The sequence below is a fragment of the Pan paniscus genome, chromosome 3 (assembly GCF_029289425.2).
Source record: "Pan paniscus chromosome 3, NHGRI_mPanPan1-v2.0_pri, whole genome shotgun sequence".
NCBI lineage: Eukaryota > Metazoa > Chordata > Mammalia > Primates > Hominidae > Pan > Pan paniscus.
The window spans coordinates 188406593-188420265 of record NC_073252.2 but is presented as its reverse complement, the minus strand read 5'-3'; the positions used below and the strand labels follow the sequence as shown (position 1 = coordinate 188420265).

Sequence of the window (13673 nt, the reverse complement as noted above, 5' to 3'; positions counted from 1 at the left end):
ACCCCCACGAGGCGGGGTCTCAGAGCCAGCCCCTCTTCCCCCACTGGCCCTTAGGACCCCCATCGCAGGGGGGGAGGCACCCCCCGTGAGGCGGGGTCTCAGAGCCAGCCCCTCTTCCCCCACTGGCCCTTAGGACCCCCGTCGCAGGGGGGGGAGGCACCCCCCGTGAGGCGGGGTCTCAGAGCCAGCCCCTCTTCCCCCGCTGGCCCTTAGGACCCCCGTCGCAGAGGGGGGAGGCACCCCCCGCGAGGCGGGGTCTCAGAGCCAGCCCCTCTTCCCCCGCTGGCTCTTAGGACCCCCGTCGCAGGGGGGGGAGGCACCCCCCGCGAGGCGGGGTCTCAGAGCCAGCCCCTCTTCCCCCACTGGCCCTTAGGACCCCCATCGCAGGGGGGGGAGGCACCCCCCGCGAGGCGGGGTCTCAGAGCCAGCCCCTCTTCCCCCACTGGCTCTTAGGACCCCCATCGCAGTGGGGGGAGGCACCCCCGCAAGGCGGGGACTGAGAGCCAGCCCCTCTTCCCCCGCTGGCTCTGAGGATCCTCCGTGGACTCACAGCCTCTTTACCATATTGTGAGTAATATCATCTCCCCCTCTGGAGATTAAGAACTCTTTCACAGACGGGTGTACACCCTCGGTGTACAGAGGGTGTACACCCCTCTGTATTGGGAGTAATATCATCCTCTTCCTCCCTGAATATGAAGAACAGTATCACAGGGGTGTTTCTACTCCCTGCGATATCGCGTGTCATATCCTCCTCTCCCACGTTGCAATTAGAAGGAATATCAGTGGGGGCGTGTCCACCTGTAGGGAAAAGAAAGAGAGATCAGACTGTCACTGTGTCCATGTAGAAAGGAAAGACATAAGAGACTCCATTTTGAAAAAGACCTGTCCTTTAAACAATTGCTTTGCTGAGATGTTGTTAATTTGTAGCTTTGCCCTAGCCGCTTGGCCCCAGCCACTTTGACCCAACCTGGAGCTCACAAAAACATGTGTTGTATAAAATCAAAGTTCAAGGGATGTAGGGCTGTGCAGGACGTGCCTTGTTAACGAAATGTTTACCAGCAGTATACTTGGTAAAAGTCATCGCCATTCTCTAGTCTCAATAAACCGGGGACACAATGCACTGTGGAAAGCCGCAGGGACCTCTGCCCTTGAAAGCAGGGTATGGTCCAAGCTCTCTCCCCATCTGATAGTCTGAAATATAGCCTCATGGGATGAGAAAGACCTGACTGTCCCCCAGCCCGACACCCGTAATGGGTCTGTGCTGAGGTGGATTAGTAAAAGAGGAAAGCCTCTTGCAGCTGAGATGGAGGAAGGCCACTGTCTCCTGCTTGCCCCTGGGAACTGAATGTCTCGGTGTAAAACCCGATTGTACATTCGTTCAACTCTGAGATAGGAGAAAAGCTGCCCTGTGGCGGGAGGCGAGACATGTTTGCAGTAACACTGCCTTGTTCTTCTTTACTCCACTGAGATGTTTGGGTGCAGAGAAACAAATCTGGCTTACGTGCACGTCCAGTCATAGTACCTTCCCTTGAACCTAATTATGACATAGATTCTTTTGCTCACATGTCTTCTGCTGACTCTCTCCTTATCATCACCCTGCTCTCCTACTACATTCCTTTCTGCTAAAATCATGAAAATCATAATCAATAACAACTGAGGGAACTCAGAGGCTGGTGCCGGTGCAGGTCCTTGGTGTGCTGAGCGCCGGTCCCCTGGACCCACTGTTGTATCTTTACACTTTGTCTCTGTGTCTTATTTCTTTTCTCAGTCTCTCGTCCCACCCAACTAGAAATACTCACAGGTGTGGAGGGGCAGTCCACCACTTCATCCACCTTCTGTCATATTGAAAGTAACATCATCTTCTTCCCTCCAGGATCGTGGGAATAATATCCCTGGGGGGTTTCCACTTTCTGCCATGTATGTAGTCATATCACCCCCTCCGCCGTGGAATATCATTAAGGAACATCTCACACGGGGGTGTATACTTCCTCCGATATTGGGAGTGACATCAACCTCTCGGTCTCTGAATATGAGGAAGAAAATCACAGGGCGGGTGTACACCTCGTGCTCTACGATGGGGAGTCATATCTGTCTGTTATGGGGAGTAATATCATCCTCTCCCTTTCAGGATACTAATAACAGTTTAACAGGCTGGGTGAACACAGCCTGCGATGCTGAAATTATTATCATCCTCTCCCCCTCTTCCTCCCCTGGCTCTTAGGATGCCCATCTCAGCGGAGCGAGCCACCCCCCGCGAGGCGGGGACTGAGCCAGCCCCTGTTCCCCCCCTGGCCCTTAGGATCCGTATCGCGAGGGGGGGAGGCACCCCCCGCGCGGCGGGGACTGAGAGCCAGCCCCTCTTCCCCCCACGGCTCTTAGGACCCCCATCGCTGTGGGGGGGAGGCACCCCCCGCGCGGCGGGGACTGGGAGCCAACCCCTCTTCCCTGCCTGGCTCTTAGGACCCCCATCGCAGGGTAGCAAGGCACGCCCCGTGAGGCGGGGACTGAGAGTCAGCCCTTCTTCCCCCCCTGGCTCTTAGGAACCCCATCGCAGTGGGGGGATGCACCCTTGGCGAGGCGCGGACTTAGAGCCAGCCGCTCTGCCCCCCCTGGCTCTTGGGACCCCCATCGCAGGGGGGGAGGCACCCCCTCGTGGCGGGGACTGAGAGCCAGCCCCTCTTCCCTCCATTTCTCTTAGGACCCCCATCGCAGGGGGGGCGGCACCCCCCGCGAGGCGGGGACTGAGAGCCAGCCGCTCTTTCCCCCCTGGCTCTTAGGACCCCCATCGCAGGGAGGGGAGGCACCCCCCGCGAGGCTGTGACTGACAGCCAGCCCTTCTTCCTCGCCCAACTCTCAGGATCCCCATCACACGGGGGAGGCACACCCCGTGAGGCGGGGACTGAGAGCCAGTCCCTCTTCCCCCCCGGCTTATGACCCCCATCGAGGATTCTAAGATCCTTAGGACTGACCTGGAGGGCTGTGGGTATTAGGTGTCCAAGAAGAAAACTCAGATCTGCCGACGACCGCAGGTAGCTTACTTGGGATTTACTATTCGACAGGTGTCCGAAAGCAGCCCGGGATCCGAAAGAAAGCAGGTCATTTGCAATCTTCCGGAGCCTAAGGGCAGAAGGCTGGTGAGAGAATTCCTAGGAGCTGTGGGGTTTTGTAGACTGCGGAGCCCAACTTTGCAGTCTTAGCCACGCCTTTGTAGGACGTCACAAAGGGGGGCGGGGACCGGCAACTTTTGGAATGGGGATTCCAACAACAGCAAGTCTTTCATGACTTAAAGGAAAAACTTCTGAAAGCCCCAGCCCAGGGGCTAGCGGATCTCACAAAGCCTTTTCCACTGTATGCGTCAGAGAAAAGATGGCAGCTGGACTTTAAACCCAAACTGTGGGGCCCTGGCTGAGGCCGGTGGCCTACCTCTCTAAACAGCTAGACAGGGTTTCTAAAGGATGGCCCCCCTGTTTGAGGGCCTTGGCAGCAACTGCCCTGCTACTACAAGAAGCAAATCAGCTGACTCTTGGGTAAAACCAGAACATAAAGGCCCCCCAAGCTGTGGTGACTGAAAGCCAGCCCCTCTTCCCCTCCTGGCTCTTAGGACCCCCATCGCAGGAAGGGGAGGCACTCCCCGCGAGGCGGGGACTGAGAGCCAGCCCCTCTTCCCCCCCTGGCTCTTAGGACCCCCGTCGCAGGGGGAGGAGGCACCCCCAGCGAGGCGGGGTCTCAGAGCCAGCCCCTCTTCAACCACTGGCCCTTAGGACCCCCATCGCAGTGGGGGGAGGCACCCCAGCGAGGCGTGGTCTCAGAGCCAGACCCTCTTCCCCCACTGGCCTTTAGGAACCCCGTCGCAGGGAGAGGAGGCACCCCCCACGAGGCGGGGACTCAGAGCCAGCCCCTCTAAGCCTTCTGGCTCTTCGGACCCCCATCGCGGGGGGGGAGGCACCCCCCGCGAGGCGGGTACAGAGAGCCAGGCCCTCTTCTGCTCCTGGCTCTAAGGACCCCCATCACAGGGGGGGGAGGCACCCCCCGCGAGGCGGGTACAGAGAGTCAGCCCCTCTTCCCCACTGGCCCTTAGGACCCCCATCGCAGGGGGGGGAGGCAACCCCCACGAGGCGGGGTCTCAGAGCCAGCCCCTCTTCCCCCACTGGCCCTTAGGACCCCCATCGCAGGGGGGGAGGCACCCCCCGTGAGGCGGGGTCTCAGAGCCAGCCCCTCTTCCCCCACTGGCCCTTAGGACCCCCGTCGCAGGGGGGGGAGGCACCCCCCGTGAGGCGGGGTCTCAGAGCCAGCCCCTCTTCCCCCGCTGGCCCTTAGGACCCCCGTCGCAGAGGGGGGAGGCACCCCCCGCGAGGCGGGGTCTCAGAGCCAGCCCCTCTTCCCCCGCTGGCTCTTAGGACCCCCGTCGCAGGGGGGGGAGGCACCCCCCGCGAGGCGGGGTCTCAGAGCCAGCCCCTCTTCCCCCACTGGCCCTTAGGACCCCCATCGCAGGGGGGGGAGGCACCCCCCGCGAGGCGGGGTCTCAGAGCCAGCCCCTCTTCCCCCACTGGCTCTTAGGACCCCCATCGCAGTGGGGGGAGGCACCCCCGCGAGGCGGGGACTGAGAGCCAGCCCCTCTTCCCCCGCTGGCTCTGAGGATCCTCCGTGGACTCACAGCCTCTTTACCATATTGTGAGTAATATCATCTCCCCCTCTGGAGATTAAGAACTCTTTCACAGACGGGTGTACACCCTCGGTGTACAGAGGGTGTACACCCCTCTGTATTGGGAGTAATATCATCCTCTTCCTCCCTGAATATGAAGAACAGTATCACAGGGGTGTTTCTACTCCCTGCGATATCGCGTGTCATATCCTCCTCTCCCACGTTGCAATTAGAAGGAATATCAGTGGGGGCGTGTCCACCTGTAGGGAAAAGAAAGAGAGATCAGACTGTCACTGTGTCCATGTAGAAAGGAAAGACATAAGAGACTCCATTTTGAAAAAGACCTGTCCTTTAAACAATTGCTTTGCTGAGATGTTGTTAATTTGTAGCTTTGCCCTAGCCGCTTGGCCCCAGCCACTTTGACCCAACCTGGAGCTCACAAAAACATGTGTTGTATAAAATCAAAGTTCAAGGGATGTAGGGCTGTGCAGGACGTGCCTTGTTAACGAAATGTTTACCAGCAGTATACTTGGTAAAAGTCATCGCCATTCTCTAGTCTCAATAAACCGGGGACACAATGCACTGTGGAAAGCCGCAGGGACCTCTGCCCTTGAAAGCAGGGTATGGTCCAAGCTCTCTCCCCATCTGATAGTCTGAAATATAGCCTCATGGGATGAGAAAGACCTGACTGTCCCCCAGCCCGACACCCGTAATGGGTCTGTGCTGAGGTGGATTAGTAAAAGAGGAAAGCCTCTTGCAGCTGAGATGGAGGAAGGCCACTGTCTCCTGCTTGCCCCTGGGAACTGAATGTCTCGGTGTAAAACCCGATTGTACATTCGTTCAACTCTGAGATAGGAGAAAAGCTGCCCTGTGGCGGGAGGCGAGACATGTTTGCAGTAACACTGCCTTGTTCTTCTTTACTCCACTGAGATGTTTGGGTGCAGAGAAACAAATCTGGCTTACGTGCACGTCCAGTCATAGTACCTTCCCTTGAACCTAATTATGACATAGATTCTTTTGCTCACATGTCTTCTGCTGACTCTCTCCTTATCATCACCCTGCTCTCCTACTACATTCCTTTCTGCTAAAATCATGAAAATCATAATCAATAACAACTGAGGGAACTCAGAGGCTGGTGCCGGTGCAGGTCCTTGGTGTGCTGAGCGCCGGTCCCCTGGACCCACTGTTGTATCTTTACACTTTGTCTCTGTGTCTTATTTCTTTTCTCAGTCTCTCGTCCCACCCAACTAGAAATACTCACAGGTGTGGAGGGGCAGTCCACCACTTCATCCACCTTCTGTCATATTGAAAGTAACATCATCTTCTTCCCTCCAGGATCGTGGGAATAATATCCCTGGGGGGTTTCCACTTTCTGCCATGTATGTAGTCATATCACCCCCTCCGCCGTGGAATATCATTAAGGAACATCTCACACGGGGGTGTATACTTCCTCCGATATTGGGAGTGACATCAACCTCTCGGTCTCTGAATATGAGGAAGAAAATCACAGGGCGGGTGTACACCTCGTGCTCTACGATGGGGAGTCATATCTGTCTGTTATGGGGAGTAATATCATCCTCTCCCTTTCAGGATACTAATAACAGTTTAACAGGCTGGGTGAACACAGCCTGCGATGCTGAAATTATTATCATCCTCTCCCCCTCTTCCTCCCCTGGCTCTTAGGATGCCCATCTCAGCGGAGCGAGCCACCCCCCGCGAGGCGGGGACTGAGCCAGCCCCTGTTCCCCCCCTGGCCCTTAGGATCCGTATCGCGAGGGGGGGAGGCACCCCCCGCGCGGCGGGGACTGAGAGCCAGCCCCTCTTCCCCCCACGGCTCTTAGGACCCCCATCGCTGTGGGGGGGAGGCACCCCCCGCGCGGCGGGGACTGGGAGCCAACCCCTCTTCCCTGCCTGGCTCTTAGGACCCCCATCGCAGGGTAGCAAGGCACGCCCCGTGAGGCGGGGACTGAGAGTCAGCCCTTCTTCCCCCCCTGGCTCTTAGGAACCCCATCGCAGTGGGGGGATGCACCCTTGGCGAGGCGCGGACTTAGAGCCAGCCGCTCTGCCCCCCCTGGCTCTTGGGACCCCCATCGCAGGGGGGGAGGCACCCCCTCGTGGCGGGGACTGAGAGCCAGCCCCTCTTCCCTCCATTTCTCTTAGGACCCCCATCGCAGGGGGGGCGGCACCCCCCGCGAGGCGGGGACTGAGAGCCAGCCGCTCTTTCCCCCCTGGCTCTTAGGACCCCCATCGCAGGGAGGGGAGGCACCCCCCGCGAGGCTGTGACTGACAGCCAGCCCTTCTTCCTCGCCCAACTCTCAGGATCCCCATCACACGGGGGAGGCACACCCCGTGAGGCGGGGACTGAGAGCCAGTCCCTCTTCCCCCCCGGCTTATGACCCCCATCGAGGATTCTAAGATCCTTAGGACTGACCTGGAGGGCTGTGGGTATTAGGTGTCCAAGAAGAAAACTCAGATCTGCCGACGACCGCAGGTAGCTTACTTGGGATTTACTATTCGACAGGTGTCCGAAAGCAGCCCGGGATCCGAAAGAAAGCAGGTCATTTGCAATCTTCCGGAGCCTAAGGGCAGAAGGCTGGTGAGAGAATTCCTAGGAGCTGTGGGGTTTTGTAGACTGCGGAGCCCAACTTTGCAGTCTTAGCCACGCCTTTGTAGGACGTCACAAAGGGGGGCGGGGACCGGCAACTTTTGGAATGGGGATTCCAACAACAGCAAGTCTTTCATGACTTAAAGGAAAAACTTCTGAAAGCCCCAGCCCAGGGGCTAGCGGATCTCACAAAGCCTTTTCCACTGTATGCGTCAGAGAAAAGATGGCAGCTGGACTTTAAACCCAAACTGTGGGGCCCTGGCTGAGGCCGGTGGCCTACCTCTCTAAACAGCTAGACAGGGTTTCTAAAGGATGGCCCCCCTGTTTGAGGGCCTTGGCAGCAACTGCCCTGCTACTACAAGAAGCAAATCAGCTGACTCTTGGGTAAAACCAGAACATAAAGGCCCCCCAAGCTGTGGTGACTGAAAGCCAGCCCCTCTTCCCCTCCTGGCTCTTAGGACCCCCATCGCAGGAAGGGGAGGCACTCCCCGCGAGGCGGGGACTGAGAGCCAGCCCCTCTTCCCCCCCTGGCTCTTAGGACCCCCGTCGCAGGGGGAGGAGGCACCCCCAGCGAGGCGGGGTCTCAGAGCCAGCCCCTCTTCAACCACTGGCCCTTAGGACCCCCATCGCAGTGGGGGGAGGCACCCCAGCGAGGCGTGGTCTCAGAGCCAGACCCTCTTCCCCCACTGGCCTTTAGGAACCCCGTCGCAGGGAGAGGAGGCACCCCCCACGAGGCGGGGACTCAGAGCCAGCCCCTCTAAGCCTTCTGGCTCTTCGGACCCCCATCGCGGGGGGGGAGGCACCCCCCGCGAGGCGGGTACAGAGAGCCAGGCCCTCTTCTGCTCCTGGCTCTAAGGACCCCCATCACAGGGGGGGGAGGCACCCCCCGCGAGGCGGGTACAGAGAGCCAGCCCCTCTTCCCCACTGGCCCTTAGGACCCCCATCGCAGGGGGGGGAGGCAACCCCCACGAGGCGGGGTCTCAGAGCCAGCCCCTCTTCCCCCACTGGCCCTTAGGACCCCCATCGCAGGGGGGGAGGCACCCCCCGTGAGGCGGGGTCTCAGAGCCAGCCCCTCTTCCCCCGCTGGCCCTTAGGACCCCCGTCGCAGGGGGGGGAGGCACCCCCCGCGAGGCGGGGTCTCAGAGCCAGCCCCTCTTCCCCCGCTGGCTCTTAGGACCCCCGTCGCAGGGGGGGGAGGCACTCCCCGCGAGGCGGGGTCTCAGAGCCAGCCCCTCTTCCCCCACTGGCCCTTAGGACCCCCATCGCAGGGGGGGGAGGCACCCCCCGCGAGGCGGGGTCTCAGAGCCAGCCCCTCTTCCCCCACTGGCTCTTAGGACCCCCATCGCAGTGGGGGGAGGCACCCCCGCGAGGCGGGGACTGAGAGCCAGCCCCTCTTCCCCCACTGGCTCTTAGGACCCCCATCGCAAGTGGGGGAGGCACCCCCCGCGAGGTGTTGACTGAGAGGCAGCTCCTCTTCCCCTCCTGGCTCGTAGGACACTCATCACAGGAAGGTGAGGCACGCCCAGGGAGGTGGGGACTGAGAGCCAGCCCCTCTTCTTCACCTGGCTCTTAGGAACCCCATCGCAGGGGGTGATTCACCCCCCGCGGGGCAGGGACTGAGAGTCAGCCCTCCTTCCCCCCCTGGCTCTTAGGACCCCCATCGCAGTGGGGGGATGCACCCCTCGAGAGACGTGGACTTAGAACCAGCTGCTCTACCCCCCCTGGTTCTTGGGCCCCCCCTCGCAGGGGGAGCGGCACCCTAGTTGAAAGTAGAATTAGTTTTTAAGGGCATGGGTAAGGCAAAATTAGAAATATATATATATCAGGCTGGGTGTGGTGGCCTACTCATGTAATCCCAGCACTTTGGGAGGCTGAGGAATGAGGATCACTTGAGCCCAGGAGTTTGAGACCAGCCTAGGCAACATAGCAAGACCCCACGCTTACAGAAAATTTAAAAAAAAATTAGGCATGGTGACACATGCCTGTGGTCCCAGCTTCTTGGGAGGCTGAGATGGGAGGATCACTTGAGCCCAGGAGGTTGAGGCTGCAGTAAGCCGTTTGTGCCACTGCACTCCAGCCTGAGTGACAGAGAACCCCATCTCAAAAAAATAAATAAATAAAAAGAAAGGAAATATATATAGGAATGGGAATTAGAACTCTCAAGTATAGAGCCACCCACTATGCCTACCCTTAAGCAAAACTGCCCCACCAATTCAAAATACCCAGACACATGTCCATTTTCATGATCTTCTATGGACATATACGAGACTTATGAAATATTCATTGCAGCATTATTTGCAATAGCCAAGCTGTGAAAACAAGTTAAATGTCCACTAACAGAAAAAGGGATAAAGCAAACGTGGTATATGTAGAAAATGGAATATTATTCAGACTTAAAAAGGAAACCTTGCCATGTGCAAAAACATGGATGAACCTTGATGACTTTATGCTACGTGAAATAAACTAGTCACAGAAAGACAAATAATGCATGATTCCACTTGTGTCAGGTAATTAAAATAGTCAACCCCACAGAAAGAGTGTAGAATGGTGGATGCCAGGGGCTATGAAGACAGGGAAATGGGAAGCTGCTATTCAAGGGGTATAAAGCTTCAGTTATAAAGAGTGAAACATTCCAGAGATCTGCTGCACATCCTCATGCCTATAGTTAGCAATACCGTATTGTACACTTAAAAAATTGTTAAGAAGGTAGATCTCATGTTAGATGTTCTTACTACAATAAAAAAAGAAAAAGATACTGATGCACAAGAATAACTAAATTTTCTTCCCTCCCTTACCAAAAAGATTCCCCACAGGAGAAGGCAGAAAACTAATCCATTATTAAAGTGAAGAGAGGAGAGAGGAGCCAAGATGGCCAAATAGGAACAGCTCCGGTCTACAGCTCCCAGCGTGCGAGACGCAGAAGACAGGCGATTTCTCCATTTCCATCTGAGGTACCGGGTTCATCTCACTAGGGAGTGCCAGACAGTGGGCGCAGGTCAGTGGGTGCGTGCACCATCCACGAGCTGAAGCAGGGCGAGGCATTGCCTCACTTGGGAAGCGCAGGGGGTCAGGAAGTTCCCTTTCCTAGTCAAAGAAAGGGGTGACAGAGGGCACCTGGAAGATCGGGTCACTCCCACCCGAATACTGCGCTTTTCCGACGGGCTTAAAAAACGGCGCACCAGGAGATTGTGTCCCACACCTGGCTCGGAGGGTCCCACGCCCACGGAGTCTCGCTGATTGCTAGCACAGCAGTTTGAGATCAAACTGCAAGGCGGCAGCGAGGCTGGGGGATGGGCGTCCGCCATTGCCCAGGCTTGCTTAGGTAAACAAAGCAGCCAGGAAGCTCCAACTGGGTGGAGCCCACCACAGCTCAAGGAAGCGTGCCTGCCTTTGTAGGCTCCACCTCTGGGGGCAGGGCACAGACACACAAAAAGACAGTAGTAACCTCTGCAGACTTAAGTGTCCCTGTCTGACAGCTTTGAAGAGAGCAGTGGTTCTCCCAGCACGCAGCTGGAGATCTGAGAACGGGCAGACTGCCTCCTCAAGTGGGTCCCTGACCCCTGACCCCCGAGCAGCCTAACTGGGAGGCACCCCCTAGTAGAGGCAGGCTGACACCTCACACGGCCGGGTACTCCAACAGACCTGCAGCTGAAGGTCCTGTTAGAAGGAAAACTAACAAACAGAAAGGACATCCACACCAAAAACCCATCTGTACATCACCATCATCAAAGACCAAAAGTAGATAAAACCACAAAGATGGGGAAAAAACAGAGCAGAAAAACTGGAAACTAAAAAACAGAGCGCCTCTCCTCCTCCAAACGAACGCAGTTCCTCACCAGCAACGGAACAAAGCTGGATGGAGAATGACTTTGACGAGCTGAGAGAAGAAGGCTTCAGACAATCAAATTACTCCGAGCTACGGGAGGACATTCAAACCAAAGGCAAAGAAGTTGAAAACTTTGAAAAAAATTTTAGAAGAATGTATAACTAGAATAACCAATACAGAGAAGTGCTTAAAGGAGCTGATGGAGCTGAAAACAAAGGCTCGAGAACTACGTGAAGAATGCAGAAGCCTCAGGAGCCGATGCGATCAACTGGAAGAAAGGGTATCAGCGATGGAAGATGAAATGAATGAAATGAAGCAAGAAGGGAAGTTTAGAGAAAAAAGAATAAAAAGAAACAAACAAAGCCTCCAAGAAATATGGGACTATGTGAAAAGACCAAATCTACGTCTGATTGGTGTACCTGAAAGTGACGGGGAGAATGGAACCAAGTTGGAAAACACTCTGCAGGATATTATCCAGGAGAACTTCCCCAATCTAGAAAGGCAGGCCAACATTCAGATTCAGGAAATGCAGAGAATGCCACAAAGATACTCCTCGAGAAGAGCAACTCCAAGACACATAATTATCAGATTCACCAAAGTTGAAATGAAGGAAAAAATGTTAAGGGCAGCCAGAGAGAAAGGTCGGGTTACCCTCAAAGGGAAGCTCATCAGACTAACAGCGGATCTCTTGGCAGAAACTCTACAAGCCAGAAGAGAGTGGGGGCCAATATTCAACATTCTTAAAGAAAAGAATTTTCAACCCAGAATTTCATATCCAGCCAAACTAAGCTTCATACGTGAAGGAGAAATAAAATACTTTACAGACAAGCAAATGCTGACCGATTTTGTCACCACCAGGCCTGCCCTAAAAGAGCTCCTGAAGGAAGCGCTAAACATGGAAAGGAACAACCGGTACCAGCCGCTGCAAAATCATGCCAAAATGTAAAGACCATCGAGACTAGGAAGAAACTGACTCAACTAACGAGCAAAATAACCAGCTAACATCATAATGACAGGATCAAATTCACACATAACGATATTAACTTTAAATATAAATGGAGTAAATGCTCCAATTAAAAGACACAGACTGGCAAATTGGATAAAGAGTCAAGACCCATCAGTGTGCTGTATTCAGGAAACCCATCTCACGTGCAGAGACACACATAGGCTCAAAATAAAGGGATGGAGGAAAATCTACCAAGCAAATGGAAAACAAAAAAAAGGCAGGGGTTGCAATCCTAGTCTCTGATAAAACAGACTTTCAACCGACAAAGATCAAAAGAGACAAAGAAGGCCATTATATAATGGTAAAGGGATCAATTCAACAAGAAGAGCTAACTATCCTAAATATATATGCACCCAATACAGGAGCACCCAGATTCATAAAGCAAGTCCTGAGTGACCTACAAAGAGACTTAGACTCCCACACAATAATAATGGGAGACTTTAACACCCCACTGTCAACATTAGACAGATCAATGAGACAGAAAGTCAACAAGGATACCCAGGAATTGAACTCAGCTCTGCACCAAGCAGACCTATTAGACATCTACAGAACTCTCCACCCCAAATCAACAGAATATATACATTCTTTTCAGCACCACACCACACCTATTCCAAAATTGACCACATACTTGGAAGTAAAGCTCTCCTCAGCAAATGTAAAAGAACAGAAATTATAACAAACTATCTCTCAGACCACAGTACAATCAAACTAGAACTCAGGATTAAGAATCTCACTCAAAACCACTCAACTACATGGAAACTGAACAACCTGCTCCTGAATGACTACTGGGTACATAACGAAATGAAGGCAGAAATAAAGATGTTCTTTGAAACCAATGAGAACAAAGACACAACATACCAGAATCTCTGGGACGCATTCAAAGCAGTGTGTAGAGGGAAATTTATAGCACTAAATGCCCACAAGAGAAAGCAGGAAAGGTCCAAAATTGACACTCTAACATCACAATTAAAAGAACTAGAAAAGCAAGAGCAAACACATTCAAAAGCTAGCAGAAGGCAAGAAATAACTAAAATCAGAGCAGAACTGAAGGAAATAGAGACACAAAAAACCCTTCAAAAAATTAATGAATCCAGGAGCTGGTTTTTTGAAAGGATCAACAAAATTGATAGACCGCTAGCAAGACTAATAAAGAAAAAAAGAGAGAAGAATCAAATAGACGCAATAAAAAATGATAAAGGGGATATCACCACCGATCCCACAGAAATACAAACTACCATCAGAGAATACTAAAAACACCTCTACGCAAATAAACTAGAAAATCTAGAAGAAATGGATAAATTCCTTGACACATACACCCTCCCAAGACTAAACCAGGAAGAAGTTGAATCTCTGAATAGACCAATAACAGGAGCTGAAATTGTGGCAATAATCAATAGCTTACCAATCAAAAAGAGTCCAGGACCAGATAGATTCACAGCCGAATTCTACCAGAGGTACAAGGAGGAATTGGTACCATTCCTTCTGAAACTATTCCAATCAATAGAAAAAGAGGGAATCCTCCCTAACTCATTTGATGAGGCAAGCATCATCCTGATACCAAAGCCAGGCAGAGACACAACCAAAAAAGAGAATT

The 13673-nt window shown here is 54.1% G+C and overlaps 1 protein-coding gene and 1 long non-coding RNA gene across 2 annotated transcripts in view; both read right to left on the bottom strand.

The window, feature by feature from the left end:
• Positions 1-404: 404 nt before the first annotated feature.
• On the bottom strand, positions 405-3592 carry LOC134730310 (uncharacterized). The gene is made up of 3 exons (XR_010112084.1): positions 2970-3592; positions 1800-2023; positions 405-798 (listed from the first exon to the last, which is right to left on the bottom strand). It is a non-coding gene; the product is annotated as an uncharacterized LOC134730310 (long non-coding RNA).
• Positions 3593-4531: 939 nt separating this feature from the next.
• The window catches only part of LOC129393692 (zinc-regulated GTPase metalloprotein activator 1A-like), a 61231-nt gene continuing 52089 nt past the window's right edge, over positions 4532-13673 (bottom strand). The window contains exons 11-12 of the mRNA XM_063604052.1: positions 5904-6127; positions 4532-4902 (exon numbers count right to left, since the gene is read on the bottom strand). Coding sequence (XP_063460122.1) covers positions 5929-6127 — 199 coding nt within the window. The 3' untranslated portion in view covers positions 4532-4902; positions 5904-5928. The remainder of the gene's footprint in view (positions 4903-5903; positions 6128-13673) is intronic.